This window comes from Scomber japonicus, chromosome 6 (genome assembly GCF_027409825.1).
Source record: "Scomber japonicus isolate fScoJap1 chromosome 6, fScoJap1.pri, whole genome shotgun sequence".
Lineage (NCBI taxonomy): Eukaryota > Metazoa > Chordata > Actinopteri > Scombriformes > Scombridae > Scomber > Scomber japonicus.
The window spans coordinates 39,985,691-40,002,409 of NC_070583.1; the positions used below are offsets into that span (position 1 = coordinate 39,985,691).

General features: G+C 52.2%; 2 protein-coding genes across 2 annotated transcripts in view; both read right to left on the reverse strand.

The window, feature by feature from the left end:
- Positions 1-1,633: 1,633 nt before the first annotated feature.
- Positions 1,634-2,516, reverse strand: sst1.2 (somatostatin 1, tandem duplicate 2). Its single transcript, XM_053320705.1, has 2 exons — positions 2,337-2,516; positions 1,634-1,831 (listed from the first exon to the last, which is right to left on the reverse strand). The coding sequence occupies exons 1-2, from the start codon at positions 2,514-2,516 to the stop codon at positions 1,634-1,636; spliced, it is 378 nt and encodes a 125-aa protein (XP_053176680.1).
- Positions 2,517-12,375: 9,859 nt separating this feature from the next.
- col4a3 (collagen, type IV, alpha 3) overlaps positions 12,376-16,719 on the reverse strand; it is a 47,314-nt gene continuing 42,970 nt past the window's right edge. The window contains exons 52-55 of the mRNA XM_053320399.1: positions 14,885-15,062; positions 14,553-14,667; positions 14,282-14,454; positions 12,376-12,512 (exon numbers count right to left, since the gene is read on the reverse strand). Coding sequence (XP_053176374.1) covers positions 12,431-12,512; positions 14,282-14,454; positions 14,553-14,667; positions 14,885-15,062 — 548 coding nt within the window. The 3' untranslated portion in view covers positions 12,376-12,430. The remainder of the gene's footprint in view (positions 12,513-14,281; positions 14,455-14,552; positions 14,668-14,884; positions 15,063-16,719) is intronic.

The window sequence follows — 16,719 nt, forward strand, 5'->3', positions numbered from 1 at the left end:
GTGTATACATATATATATATATATATATATATTTATACTGTTTATTGTTTATAATCTAGTTTATGATTTATTGTCAGACACTGGTCCTTTAAAACATCCTGTGATGCTTTTAGTGTTAAATATTTCACTGTAACTCTACACACTAACACACACACACACACAGACACACAAACACACACTCAGACTCACACACACACACACACACACACAGCTGTGTTAGTGTGTGTGTGTGTGTATGTCTCTGTGTGTGTGTGTGTGTGTGTGTGTGTGTGTGTGTGTCTCTGTGAGTGTGTGTGTGTAGAGTTAATATTTGCTTTCTCTCAGATTTCCATTAAAGCTTCATTACACTCGTTTGTTCACCGACACGTTTCCACCTCAGTTCCTCCACCTCTCCCCCCTCTCCCCCCTCTCCCCCCTCTCCCAGTTCACCCAGTTCACCCAGTTCCTCCACCTCTCCCAGTACTCCCCCCTCTCCCACCTCTCCCAGTTCACCCAGTTCCTCCACCTCTCCCAGTTCACCCAGTTCCTCCACCTCTCCCAGTTCACCCAGTTCCTCCACCTCTCCCCCCTCTCCCAGTACACCCAGTACTCCCACCTCTCCCCCCTCTCCCAGTTCACTCAGTACTCCCACCTCTCCCCCCCTCTCCCAGTTCACCCAGTACTCCCACCTCTCCCCCCTCTCCCAGTTCACCCAGTTCACCCCCCTCTCCCCCCTCTCCCCCACCTCTCCTCCACCTCTCCCAGTTCACCCAGTTCACCAACCTCTCACAGTACACCCAGTTCCTCCACTTCTCCCAGTTCACCCAGTACTCCCTGTTCTACCAGTTCTACCAGTTCCTCCACCTCTCCCAGTTCACCAAGTTCACCCACCTCTCCCCCCTCTCCCAGTTCCTCCACCTCTCCCACCTCTCCCAGTTCACCCACCTCTCCCCCCTCTCCCCCCTCACCCACCTCTCCCAGTTCACCCACCTCTCCCAGTTCTATCAGCTCACCCAGCTCACTGTGAACCAGAGGTGTGATTGGATGAGTGGACAGAGGAGGCGGAGCCAGAGGTGTGACTGGATGAGGACAGAGGAGGCGGAGCCAGAGGTGTGACTGGATGAGAGGACAGAGGAGGCGGGGCCAGAGGACAGAGGAGGCGGAGCCAGAGGTGTGACTGGATGAGAGGACAGAGGAGGCGGAGCCAGAGGTGTGACTGGATGAGAGGACAGAGGAGGCGGAGCCAGAGGTGTGATTGGATGAGTGTACAGAGGAGGCGGAGCCAGAGGTGTGACTGGATGAGTGGACAGAGGAGGCGGGGCCAGAGGACAGAGGAGGCGGAGCCAGAGGTGTGATTGGATGAGAGGACAGAGGAGGCGGAGCCAGAGGTGTGATTCGTCTCTTTATTGGTAATTAAAGGAATTATTCAGGTACACTCAGCCAGACAGCTGCTGATTGGTCCGTCCAGTTACTCAGGTGAAGGTCAGGTGCTCTGGGATTGGTCGGTTGGTCTACTGTGGGCGTGGCCTCAGCTGGGAACAGAAAAACAGGTGAGACAGGTGAGACTGGGAACGGGGGGGGGGGGTCTAACAGACAGACAGGTACCTGGGGGGGGGGTCTAACAGACAGACAGGTACCTGGGGGGGGGGGGGGTCTAACAGGAAGTGATGCCCTTCCAGTAGAAGTTCTTGCAGCCGGCCTTCCTCTCTCGGGGGGGTAGGCTGTTGGGGGGGTCGACGGACCGCTCCAGGTTCATCCTTCCTGTCTCCATGGAAACCAGCTCAGACTCCCGCTGGGGGTCTGGGAGGGACATCTGGGCCAGGAGGTCCTCCACTGCACGCTTACTCCACTCCTGACAGGTGAGACAGGTGAGACAGGTCAGACAGACAGGTGAGACAGACAGACAGGTGAGACAGACAGACAGACAGACAGGTGAGACAGACAGACAGACAGGTGAGACAGACAGACAGACAGGCAGGTGAGACAGACAGGTGAGACAGACAGACAGACAGGTGAGACAGACAGACAGACAGGTGAGACAGACAGGTGAGACAGACAGACAGACAGGTGAGACAGACAGACAGACAGGTGAGACAGACAGACAGACAGACAGGTGAGACAGACAGACAGACAGACAGGTGAGACAGACAGACAGGTGAGACAGACAGACAGACAGGTGAGGACAGACAGGTGAGACAGACAGGTGAGACAGACAGGTGAGACAGACAGACAGGTGAGACAGACAGACAGGTGAGACAGACAGACAGGTGAGACAGACAGACAGACAGGTGAGACAGCTTATTGAGTCATTTTGACTCAGCTGCTAGAGCTAACGGAGCGTTGTGATTGGCTCTGACCTGCGACAGGAGGCCGGCGCTGCGAGCCCGTTGGAGCAGCCGGTGGTGACGCAGCTCCAGGTCCAGGTCCTGGTCCTGGTCCTGGTTCTGGTACTGGTCCTGGTCTCTGCTGGGCTGCGAGGAAACACCCAGAACCAACGCCACCACCACCAAGAGAGCTGGACACTGAACGCACTGCATACCTGCTCACATATCAGAGAGAGAAGAAGAAGTGAAGCGCAGGAACCACAGAAGAAGAAACAGGACTGAACTTTGTACTGGTGCTACGCTAATGCTAACGCTAACGCTAACGCTAAGGCTAACGCTAATGCTAATGCTAACCTTAAACTAACATTAAACTAACATTAGACTAACATTTCGTCCTCTGGCTGATCTCATCTTGTATTTTACCTTCTTACTGTCTGCTGGTCTGTTTGGTTCTGGTCTGGTTCTTCAGGTTGTCCTGGTTCTGGTCTGGTTCTGGTCTGGTTCTCCTGGTTCTCCTGGTGCTCCTGGTTCTCCTGGTGCTGACTGCTGGTGCTCCTCGGGGTGCTGCTCTTTTTGAAGGCTCAGACCCCTCCTCCTGAGCTCCCATGATGCATTGTGATTGACAGCTGTGCTTGGTGATGGAGGCATGTTAAACAAAGCAGCATTAGAGCTGATTGACTTTTAATGGATCAGAACAATAAACCCATCAGAGAGCCGCAGCGCTTTAATGGATCAGAACAATAAACCCATCAGAGAGCCGCAGCGCTTCGTCTTCTGCAAACACAACGGCAGCATGCGGCTCAATTAACGGAGCGTTCGCTTCATTAGCGCTGAGAGTCGCTCAGTCACTCAGAGCTGAGAGCAAACACACTGAGGCCCAAACAGCTGAGAGGAGACGACATCATCAGGAACGCTAATCAATAAAGCTGAGAGGAGATGACATCATCAGGAACACTAATCAATGATCAATAAAGCTGAGAGGAGACGACATCATCAGGAACGCTAATCAATAATCAATAAAGCTGAGAGGAGACGACATCATCAGGAACACTAATCAATAATCAATAAAGCTGAGAGGAGATGACATCATCAGGAACACTAATCAATAATCAATAAAGCTGAGAGGAGATGACATCATCAGGAACACTAATCAATAAAGCTGAGAGGAGATGACATCATCAGGAACACTAATCAATAATCAATAAAGCTGAGAGGAGATGACATCATCAGGAACACTAATCAATAAAGCTGAGAGGAGACGACATCATCAGGAACACTAATCAATAAAGCTGAGAGGAGACGACATCATCAGGAACACTAATCAATAAAGCTGAGAGGAGATGACATCATCAGGAACAATAATCAATAAAGCTGAGAGGAGACGACATCATCAGCAACACTAATCAATAATCAATAAAGCTGAGAGGAGATGACATCATCAGGAACACTAATCAATAAAGCTGAGAGGAGATGACATCATCAGGAACACTAATCAATAAAGCTGAGAGGAGACGACATCATCAGGAACACTAATCAATAAAGCTGAGAGGAGATGACATCATCAGGAACACTAATCAATAAAGCTGAGAGGAGACGACATCATCAGGAACACTAATCAATAAAGCTGAGAGGAGATGACATCATCAGGAACACTAATCAATAAAGCTGAGAGGAGACGACATCATCAGGAACGCTAATCAATAAAGCTGAGAGGAGATGACATCATCAGGAACACTAATCAATAAAGCTGAAAGGAGACGACATCATCAGGAACACTAATCAATAATCAATAAAGCTGAGAGGAGACGACATCATCAGGAACACTAATCAATAATCAATAAAGCTGAGAGGAGATGACATCATCAGCAACACTAATCAATAAAGCTGAGAGGAGATGACATCATCAGGAACGTTAATCAATAAAGCTGAGAGGAGATGACATCATCAGGAACACTAATCAATAATCAATAAAGCTGAGAGGAGATGACATCATCAGGAACACTAATCAATAATCAATAAAGCTGAGAGGAGACGACATCATCAGGAACGCTAATCAATAAAGCTGAGAGGAGATGACATCATCAGGAACACTAATCAATAAAGCTGAGAGGAGATGACATCATCAGGAACACTAATCAATAAAGCTGAGAGGAGACGACATCATCAGGAACGCTAATCAATAAAGCTGAGAGGAGATGACATCATCAGGAACACTAATCAATAATCAATAAAGCTGAGAGGAGATGACATCATCAGGAACACTAATCAATAAAGCTGAGAGGAGATGACATCATCAGGAACACTAATCAATAAAGCTGAGAGGAGACGACATCATCAGGAACGCTAATCAATAAAGCTGAGAGGAGACGACATCATCAGGAACACTAATCAATAATCAATAAAGCTGAGAGGAGATGACATCATCAGGAACACTAATCAATAAAGCTGAGAGGAGACGACATCATCAGGAACGCTAATCAATAATCAATAAAGCTGAGAGGAGATGACATCATCAGGAACGCTAATCAATAAAGCTGAGAGGAGATGACATCATCAGGAACGCTAATCAATAAAGCTGAGAGGAGATGACATCATCAGGAACGCTAATCAATAAAGCTGAGAGGAGATGACATCATCAGGAACGCTAATCAATAAAGCTGAGAGGAGATGACATCATCAGGAACGCTAATCAATAAAGCTGAGAGGAGATGACATCATCAGGAACGCTAATCAATAAAGCTGAGAGGAGATGACATCATCAGGAACGCTAATCAATAATTAATAATGCACTGGGAACACACTGTGGGAACACTGGGAGCACACTGGGAGCACACTGGGGACACACTGGGAACATTGGGAACACACAGGGAACACACGGGGAACACACTGGGAACATTGGGAACACACTGGGAACACACTGGGAACATTGGGAACACACAGGGAACACACGGGGAACACACTGGGGGAACACTGGGAACATTGGGAACACACTGGGAACACACTGGGAACATTGGGAACACACAGGGAACACACTGGGAACACACTGGGAACATTGGGAACACACAGGGAGCACAATGGGAACACACGGGGAACACACTGGGAACACACTGGGAGCACAATGGGAACACACTGGGGGAACACTGGGAGCACACTGGGAACACAGGGGACACACTGGGAACATTGGGAACACACAGGGAACACACTGGGAACACACTGGGAACATTGGGAACACACAGGGAGCACAATGGGAACACACTGGGAGCACACTGGGAACACACTGGGAACATTGGGAACACACTGGGAGCACAATGGGAACACACTGGGGGAACACTGGGAGCACACTGGGAACACACTGGGGACACACTGGGAACACACAGGGAACACACAGGGAACACACTGGGAACACACTGGGAACATTGGGAACACACAGGGAGCACAATGGGAACACACTGGGAGCACACTGGGAACACACTGGGAGCACACTGGGAACACACGGGGAACACACTGGGAACATTGGGAACACACTGGGAGCACAATGGGAACACACTGGGGGAACACTGGGAGCACAATGGGAACACACTGGGGACACACTGGGAACACACAGGGAACACACGGGGAACACACTGGGAACACACTGGGAACATTGGGAACACACAGGGAGCACAATGGGAACACACTGGGAGCACACTGGGAACACATTGGGAACACACGGGGAACACTGGGAACACACAGGGAACACACTGGGAACACACTGGGAACATTGGGAACACACTGGGAGCACAATGGGAACACACTGGGAGCACAGGGAACACACTGGGAACACACTGGGAACATTGGGAACACACTGGGAGCACACTGGGAACATTGGGAACACACTGGGAGCACAATGGGAACACACTGGGAACACACGGGGAACACACTGGGAACACACTGGGAACACACGGGGAACACACGGGGAACACACTGGGAACATTGGGAACACACGTGGAACACACGGGGAACACACTGGGGACACACTGGGGACACACGGGGAACACACTGGGGACACACTGGGGACACACTGGGAACACTGGGAACACACTGGGAACATTGGGAGAACACTGGGAACACTGGGAACACACTGGGAACACACTGGGAACACACGGGGAACACACGGGGAACACACTGGGAACACACTGGGAACACACTGGGAACACTGGGCGCACACTGGAAACACACTGGGAACACACTGGGAACATTGGGAACACACTGGAAATACTGGGAACACACTGGGAACACTGGGAGCACACTGGGAACAGTGGGAACAGTGGGAACACACTGGGAGCACACTGGGAACACACTGGGGGAACACTGGGAGCACACTGGGAGCACACTGGGAGCACACTTGGAACACTGGGAGCACACTTGGAACACTGGGAGCACACTGGGAGCACACTTGGAACACTGGGAGCACACTGGGAGCATACGGGGAACACATTGGGAACACACTGGGGGAACACTGGGAGCACACTGGGAGCACACGGGGAACACACGGGGAACACATTGGGAACACACTGGGAGCACATTGGGAACACACTGGGAACACACTGGGAACACTGGGAACAGTGGGAGAACACTGGGAACAGTGGGAGAACACGGAACACTGGGAACACACTGGGAACACACTGGAAACACACTGGAAATACTGGGAACACTGGGAGCACTGGGAGCACACTGGGAACACTGGGAGCACACTGGGAACACACTGGGAACACTGGGAGCACTGGGAGCACTGGGAGCACACTGGGAACACACTGGGAACACTGGGAGCACACTGGGAACACTGGGAACACACTGGGAACACTGGGAGCACTGGGAACACTGGGAACACACTGGGAACACACTGGGAGCACTGGGAGCACTGGTTTTAAAGGCAGCAGTGACTCTACTTCAAATCTTCATCTTCTTCTCCGGATGCTAATAACACATTACCAGCAGCTGGTTGCCGTGGTAACATATTAACAGCAATGAGATGTTGCTAAGGAGCTGCTGGCATGAGCACACACACACACACACACGCACACACACGCACACACACACACACACACACACAGACAAAAACACACACACACACGCACACACAGACAAAAACACACACACACACACACACATACATAGACATACACACACACACACAGACACACACACAGACAAAAACACACACACAGACACACATACACAGACACACATACATAGACAAAAACACACACACAGACACACATACACAGACACACACACACACACACACACACACAGACAAAAACACACACACACACACAGACACACACACGCAGACAAACACACACGCACGCACACGCACACAGAGACACACATACACACAAACACACACACACACACACACGCACACGCACACAGAGACACACATACACACAAACACACACACACACAAACACACAAACAGAAACACGCACACACACACACACACTCAGTGGGACGCCGATGACATCACACTGAGTCACGGAGCAAACTCACAAACAGGAAATTACAGGAGGATTTCATTTTGACTGATGCGTTTCCATGACAACCAGAGTGCCAGGAAACGCTGTGTTTTAGGGTTTTAGTCTGAAAGGGAGGTTTAACGTCATCAGACTCATAACTTCTGTATTTAATGTTTCTGAAGCTGCTGTAAGGAGTTTAACGTGTGGATGGTCATGTGACACGCAGCTGGTTATCAAACCTCAGTGCTTTCACCTTACTGACCCATACATGAGTTTTAAAGCTGCAGGTAGTGATGAACCCCCCCACCCCCCCACGCATGACGGGCCCTCGCCCCCCCCAAGCATGACGGCCCCCCCCCCCCCATGCATGAGGGGCCCTCGCCCCCCCCCCCCCCACGCATGACGGTTTACAGATACAACAGGGCTTCATGCTGGTCAACGCTCGGCCCTAACAATAACAATAATAATTAAAGCTGCAAGCAGCTTTAATTATTATTAATGCTCTACATGTGTTCAGGGTGGGACCCTCTACATGCGTTCAGGGTGGGACCCTCTACATGTGTTCAGGGTGGGACCCTCTACATGCGTTCAGGGACCCTCTACATGTGTTCAGGGACCCTCTACATGCGTTCAGGGTGGGACCCTCTACATGTGTTCAGGGACCCTCTACATGCGTTCAGGGTGGGACCCTCTACATGTGTTCAGGGTGGGACCCTCTACATGTGTTCAGGGACCCTCTACATGTGTTCAGGGTGGGACCCTCTACATGCGTTCAGGGACCCTCTACATGTGTTCACGGACCCTCTACATGCGTTCAGTGTGGGACCCTCTACATGTGTTCAGGGACCCTCTACATGCGTTCAGGGTGGGACCCTCTACATGCGTTCAGGGTGGGACCCTCTACATGTGTTCAGGGTGGGACCCTCTACATGCGTTCAGGGACCCTCTACATGTGTTCAGGGACCCTCTACATGCGTTCAGGGTGGGACCCTCTACATGTGTTCAGGGACCCTCTACATGCGTTCAGGGTGGGACCCTCTACATGTGTTCAGGGTGGGACCCTCTACATGTGTTCAGGGACCCTCTACATGTGTTCAGGGTGGGACCCTCTACATGCGTTCAGGGACCCTCTACATGTGTTCACGGACCCTCTACATGCGTTCAGTGTGGGACCCTCTACATGTGTTCAGGGACCCTCTACATGCGTTCAGGGTGGGACCCTCTACATGCGTTCAGGGTGGGACCCTCTACATGTGTTCAGGGTGGGACCCTCTACATGTGTTCAGGGACCCTCTACATGTGTTCAGGGACCCTCTACATGCGTTCAGGGTGGGACCCTCTACATGCGTTCAGGGACCCTCTACATGTGTTCAGGGTGGGACCCTCTACATGTGTTCAGGGACCCTCTACATGCGTTCAGGGTGGGACCCTCTACATGTGTTCAGGGTGGGACCCTCTACATGTGTTCAGGGTGGGACCCTCTACATGCGTTCAGGGACCCTCTACATGTGTTCAGGGTGGGACCCTCTACATGCGTTCAGGGACCCTCTACATGTGTTCAGGGTGGGACCCTCTACATGTGTTCAGGGACCCTCTACATGTGTTCAGGGTGGGACCCTCTACATGTGTTCAGGGACCCTCTACATGTGTTCAGGGTGGGACCCTCTACATGCGTTCAGGGTGGGACCCTCTACATGTGTTCAGGGTGGGACCCTCTACATGTGTTCAGGGTGGGACCCTCTACATGCGTTCAGGGACCCTCTACATGCGTTCAGGGTGGGACCCTCTACATGCGTTCAGGGACCCTCTACATGCGTTCAGGGACCCTCTACATGCGTTCAGGGTGGGACCCTCTACATGTGTTCAGGGACCCTCTACATGTATTCAGGGTGGGACCCTCTACATGTGTTCAGGGTGGGACCCTCTACATGTGTTCAGGGTGGGACCCTCTACATGTGTTCAGGGTTGGACCCTCTACATGCGTTCAGGGTGGGACCCTCTACATGCGTTCAGGGTGGGACCCTCTACATGCGTTCAGGGTGGGACCCTCTACATGCGTTCAGGGTGGGACCCTCTACATGCGTTCAGGGACCCTCTACATGCGTTCAGGGTTGGACCCTCTACATGTGTTCAGGGACCCTCTACATGCGTTCAGGGTGGGACCCTCTACATGTGTTCAGGGACCCTCTACATGTGTTCAGGGTGGGACCCTCTACATGTGTTCAGGGACCCTCTACATGTGTTCAGGGTGGGACCCTCTACATGTGTTCAGGGACCCTCTACATGTGTTCAGGGACCCTCTACATGTGTTCAGGGTGGGACCCTCTACATGCGTTCAGGGACCCTCTACATGTGTTCACGGACCCTCTACATGCGTTCAGTGTGGGACCCTCTACATGTGTTCAGGGACCCTCTACATGTGTTCAGGGTGGGACCCTCTACATGCGTTCAGGGTGGGACCCTCTACATGTGTTCAGGGTGGGACCCTCTACATGTGTTCAGGGTGGGACCCTCTACATGCGTTCAGGGACCCTCTACATGCGTTCAGGGTGGGACCCTCTACATGCGTTCAGGGTGGGACCCTCTACATGCGTTCAGGGTGGGACCCTCTACATGCGTTCAGGGACCCTCTACATGCGTTCAGGGTGGGACCCTCTACATGCGTTCAGGGACCCTCTACATGCGTTCAGGGTGGGACCCTCTACATGTGTTCAGGGTTGGACCCTCTACATGTGTTCAGGGTGGGACCCTCTACATGTGTTCAGGGTGGGACCCTCTACATGTGTTCAGGGTGGGACCCTCTACATGTGTTCAGGGTTGGACCCTCTACATGTGTTCAGGGTGGGACCCTCTACATGTGTTCAGGGTGGGACCCTCTACATGCGTTCAGGGACCCTCTACATGCGTTCAGGGACCCTCTACATGCGTTCAGGGACCCTCTACATGTGTTCAGGGTGGGACCCTCTACATGTGTTCAGGGTGGGACCCTCTACATGTGTTCAGGGACCCTCTACATGTGTTCAGGGTGGGACCCTCTACATGTGTTCAGGGACCCTCTACATGCGTTCAGGGACCCTCTACATGTGTTCAGGGACCCTCTACATGCGTTCAGGGTGGGACCCTCTACATGTGTTCAGGGACCCTCTACATGCGTTCAGGGACCCCGCCCCCCCATGCACCGCCCCCCCCACGCATGTCGGGCCCTCGCCCCCCCCCCCACGCATGTCGGGCCCTCGCCCCCCCCCCACACATGTCGGGCCCTCGCCCCCCCACACGTCGGGCCCTCGCCCCCCCCCCCCCAGGCATGACGGTTTACAGATTTAATAAAACCTCTGATTTAATTACAAAATGTTTAATTGACTTTATTTAAAGGCCTGAAGCTGATTGGACGAGACTGAAGCAACAAACAGGAAGTGACAGGAAGTGGTCTGACTTCTGTAAAACACTTTTATTAACCCAAAAACATAAATTCATACATTTCAAACAGGAAGTACAGCTCGTTGTGACTGTAAACAAGAATACGAGTCCCAGAATGCACTGCTGCAAAAAGCTTCCAATCAGAGAGCTCCACACTGTTGCCGGGCAGAACACCGCCTGGTGGCAGCTGAGGAGGCTGCTGATTGGCTCTCGGCAGGCTCCGCCCCCTTCTGGCAGAATCAGGTACTGCTTGTTTTAGTAATGACAGAAGAAGTACTACAGTAGCAGGAAGAACATGTACAGTCCGACTTACAGTAGTAGTACTAGTAGTAGTACTAGCAGTAGTACTTACAGTAGTACTAGCAGTACCAGTACTTACAGTAGTACTTACAGTAGTAGTACTAGCAGTACCAGGACTAGTACTTACAGTAGTAGTACTAGCAGTACTGGTACTTACAGTAGTACTGGTACTTACAGTAGTAGTACTAGTAGTACTGGTACTTACAGTAGTAGTACTAGCAGTACTGGTACTTACAGTAGTACTGGTACTTACAGTAGTAGTACTAGTAGTACTGGTACTTACAGTAGTAGTACTAGTAGTACTGGTACTTACAGCAGTAGTACTTACAGCAGTAGTTCTTGGGTATACTTACTAATTTAGTAAGTACTTAAATTTAATTGAAGTACTGAAGCGGTAGTAACACTAGTAGTATATAGTCATAGTAGTAGAAGCAGGAGTGCTACTAGTAGTACTACTAGTAGTACTATTAGCAGTACTCCAACACATTTATAGTAACAGTCAGATTGGGAACTTTTACTGCTGGTTTCTTTGTACTCAGTGCAGGAAGTTTACTGTATAAGTTAAAGTATTTAAAGCTTTATTCAAAGGATCTGAGTACTTTAGAAACAAATATACAAAGGATCGTATTGACTGGTCAGTACCTCGTCCCCTCAGAGTACACAGGAGCAGTACTACGTAGTACTGTTGTTAGTACTTTCAGTCGTACTCCTGTCAATAGTGTTATCAGTACAATAGTACTGTTATCAGTAGTAGTACTGTACTCAGTAGTACTCAGTAGTATCAGTAGTAGTACTGTACTCAGTAGTACTCAGTAGTATCAGTAGTAGTACTGTAGTAGTACTGTAGTAGTACTACTCGGTAGTATCAGTAGTATTTACAGTGGTAGTTTCGCAGTAGTGACGTCGTCATGGTTACGGGCGCTTCACGCAGACTCGACAGCGGCTGATCAGATTTCCTGGAAATTCTCCATTTTCACTGTGAGGCTTCGGTTTGCTGCACGAGAGAGAGAGAGAGAGAGAGAGAGAGAGAGAGAGAGGGAGGGAGGGAGGGAGAGAGAGAGAGAGAGAGAGAGAGAGAGAGAGAGAGAGAGATATGAGGTAACAGGTGAGGCGTACATGACCACTGTACCAGGTGAGGCGTACCTGAACACTGTACCAGGTGAGGCGTACCTGACCGCTGGTACAGGTGAGGCCTACCTGACCACTGTACCAGGGGAGGCGTACCTGAAAACTGTACCAGGTGAGGCGTACCTGAACACTGTACCAGGTGAGGCGTACCTGAACACTGTACCAGGTGAGGCGTACCTGACCGCTGGTACAGGTGAGGCGTACCTGAACACTGTACCAGGTGAGGCGTACCTGAACACTGTACCAGGTGAGGCGTACCTGACCGCTGGTACAGGTGAGGCGTACCTGAACACTGTACCAGGTGAGGCGTACCTGACCACTGCACCAGGTGAGGCGTACATGACCGCTGTACCAGGTGAGGCGTACCTGACCACTGGTACAGGTGAGGCGTACCTGAACGCTGGTACAGGTGAGGCGTACCTGAACACTGTACCAGGTGAGTCGTACCTGACCACTGTACCAGGTGAGGCGTACCTGACCGCTGGTACAGGTGAGGCGTACCTGAACACTGGTACAGGTGAGGCGTACCTGAACGCTGTACCAGGTGAGGCGTACCTGACCGCTGTACCAGGTGAGGCGTACCTGACCGCTGGTACAGGTGAGGCGTACCTGACCGCTGTACCAGGTGAGGCGTACCTGAACACTGTACCAGGTGAGGCCTACCTGAACACTGTACCAGGTGAGGCGTACCTGACGGCTGGTACAGGTGAGGCGTACCTGAACACTGTACCAGGTGAGGCGTACCTGACCGCTGGTACAGGTGAGGCGTACCTGAACACTGTACCAGGTGAGGCATACCTGACCGCTGTACCAGGTGAGGCGTACCTGAACACTGTACCAGGTGAGGCGTACCTGAGCGCTGGTACAGGTGAGGCGTACCTGACGGCTGGTACAGGTGAGGCGTACCTGAGCGCTGGTACAGGTGAGGCGTACCTGACGGCTGGTACAGGTGAGGCGTACCTGAACACTGTAACAGGTGAGGCCTACCTGACCGCTGTACCAGGTGAGGCGTACCTGAACACTGTACCAGGTGAGGCGTACCTGAGCGCTGGTACAGGTGAGGCGTACCTGAGCGCTGGTACAGGTGAGGCGTACCTGAACACTGTACCAGGTGAGGCGTACCTGAGCGCTGGTACAGGTGAGGCGTACCTGAGCGCTGGTACAGGTGAGGCCTACCTGACCGCTGTACCAGGTGAGGCGTACCTGACCACTGTACCAGGTGAGGTGTACCTGAACACTGGTACAGGTGAGGTGTACCTGAACGCTGGTACAGGTGAGGCGTACCTGAACGCAGGTACAGGTGAGGCGTACCTGAGCGCAGGTACAGGTGAGGCGTACCTGACCGCTGGTACAGGTGAGGCGTACCTGACGGCTGGTACAGGTGAGGCGTACCTGACCGCTGGTACAGGTGAGGCGTACCTGACGGCTGGTACAGGTGAGGCGTACCTGACCGCTGGTACAGGTGAGGCGTACCTGAGCGCAGGTACAGGTGAGGCGTACCTGAGCGCTGGTACAGGTGTGGCGTACCTGAACACTGGTACAGGTGTGGCGTACCTGAACACTGGTACAGGTGTGGCGTACCTGAACGCTGGTATAGGTGAGGCGTACCTGAACACTGGTACAGGTGAGGCGTACCTGAACATGTCGTCAGGGTTGAGTGCAGCCAGCCAGTAGCTGTAGGAGTCGGTGTAGTAGTTGCAGGTTCCTCGGCCGTGACACTCGATGAAGGGAATCTTCCGGAAGTTTTCCAGACAGGATCCAGGTGAGGCCAGCGGCTGACCCGACCCCTCGGCTCCCACACCGGTCTCCTGAACGCCGCCAACAGAAAGGTTGAGAGGTCAGAGGTCAGAGGTCAGAGCTGGGTATCTCACAGTGATTAACCCTGACCCTAGAGTGATCATCTCACCATGACGAAGGAGTAGCCGGCCCACAGAGAGTCCCAGCCGCCGGGACAGTCTGGAACCACGCTGGTCTGACTGTGGACGGCGATCACGTTGGCTTTGGCCTCACACACAGCACACCTGAAACACACACACACACACACACACACCTGAAACACCTGAAACACACACACACCTGAAACACCTGAAACACACACACACACACACACACACACCTGGTGCAGGTACACACACACCTGGGCTGCAGGTAACACACACAGGTGTGTGTTTCAGGTGTGTACCTGCACCAGGTGTGTGTGTGTGTGTGTGTGTGTGTGTGTGTGTGTGTGTGTATTACCTGCTGATGTAAAGCTGCAGTGAATCCTCAGAGATAAAGGGGATGTTGTCTGGCTGTGATTGGTCGGTGGACAGCCAATAGGAGTAGTCGTTGCGTGAGGCGTAGCGGCAGGTGCTGTCGGTGTTACAGAACAGGAACGGCATGGTGGTGAACTTAGGAAGACAGCTGCCCAGCGTCCCTGCAGAGACACAGAGACACAGAGACACAGAGACGTTAGGACAGGGTGGTGAACTTAGGAAGACAGCTGCCCAGCGTCCCTGCAGAGACACAGAGACACAGAGACACAGAGACGTTAGGACAGGGTGGTGAACTTAGGAAGACAGCTGCCCAGCGTCCCTGCAGAGACACAGAGACACAGAGACACAGAGACACAGAGACGTTAGGACAGGGTGGTGAACTTAGGGAGACAGCTGCCCAGCGTCCCTGCAGAGACACAGAGACACAGAGACGTTAGGACAGGGTGGTGAACTTAGGAAGACAGCTGCCCAGCGTCCCTGCAGAGACACAGAGACAGACAGACGTTAGGACAGGGTGGTGAACTTAGGAAGACAGCTGCCCAGCGTCCCTGCAGAGACACAGAGACACAGAGACGTTAGGACAGGGTGGTGAACTTAGGAAGACAGCTGCCCAGCGTCCCTGCAGAGACACGGAGACACAGAGACACAGAGACGTTAGGACAGGGTGGTGAACTTAGGAAGACAGCTGCCCAGCGTCCCTGCAGAGACACAGAGACACAGAGACGTTAGGACAGGGTGGTGAACTTAGGAAGACAGCTGCCCAGCGTCCCTGCAGAGACACAGAGACACAGAGACAGACAGACGTTAGGACAGGGTGGTGAACTTAGGAAGACAGCTGCCCAGCGTCCCTGCAGAGACACAGAGACACAGAGACGTTAGGACAGGGTGGTGAACTTAGGAAGACAGCTGCCCAGCGTGCCTGCAGAGACACAGAGACACAGAGACGTTAGGACAGGGTGGTGAACTTAGGAAGACAGCTGCCCAGCGTCCCTGCAGAGACACAGAGACAGACAGACGTTAGGACAGGGTGGTGAACTTAGGAAGACAGCTGCCCAGCGTCCCTACAGAGACACAGAGACACAGAGACGTTAGGACAGGGTGGTGAACTTAGGAAGACAGCTGCCCAGCGTCCCTGCAGAGACACAGAGACACAGAGACGTTAGGACAGGGTGGTGAACTTAGGAAGACAGCTGCCCAGCGTCCCTGCAGAGACACAGAGACACAGAGACGTTAGGACAGGGTGGTGAACTTAGGAAGACAGCTGCCCAGCGTCCCTGCAGAGACACAGAGACACAGAGACGTTAGGACAGGGTGGTGAACTTAGGGAGACAGCTGCCCAGCGTCCCTGCAGAGACACAGAGACACAGAGACGTTAGGACAGGGTGGTGAACTTAGGAAGACAGCTGCCCAGCGTCCCTGCAGAGACAGATGTCACAGTGAAGGCACAGTGATGTCATAGTGATGTCACAGTGATGTCATGTCACAGTGATGTCATAGTGATGTCATGTCACAGTGATGTCATAGTGAGGTCACAGCGATGTCACAGTGGTGTCATAGTGATGTCATAGTGAGGTCACAGTGATGTCATAGTGAGGTCACAGCGATGTCATAGTGATGTCACAGTGATGTCACAGTGATGTCATAGTGATGTCATAGTGATGTCACGTGACCCAAACCCAGTCCAGACTCCCAGCTGGGTGATGAGGCCGTTGTGGATCTGAATTTATATAAAATCATTAAATGAGCAGAATTCTCCTTTAAAGACAGAAATCTGCTGATCAGTGGACAGAAACGTCCTGAGGCTGCATGTCTCAGTGT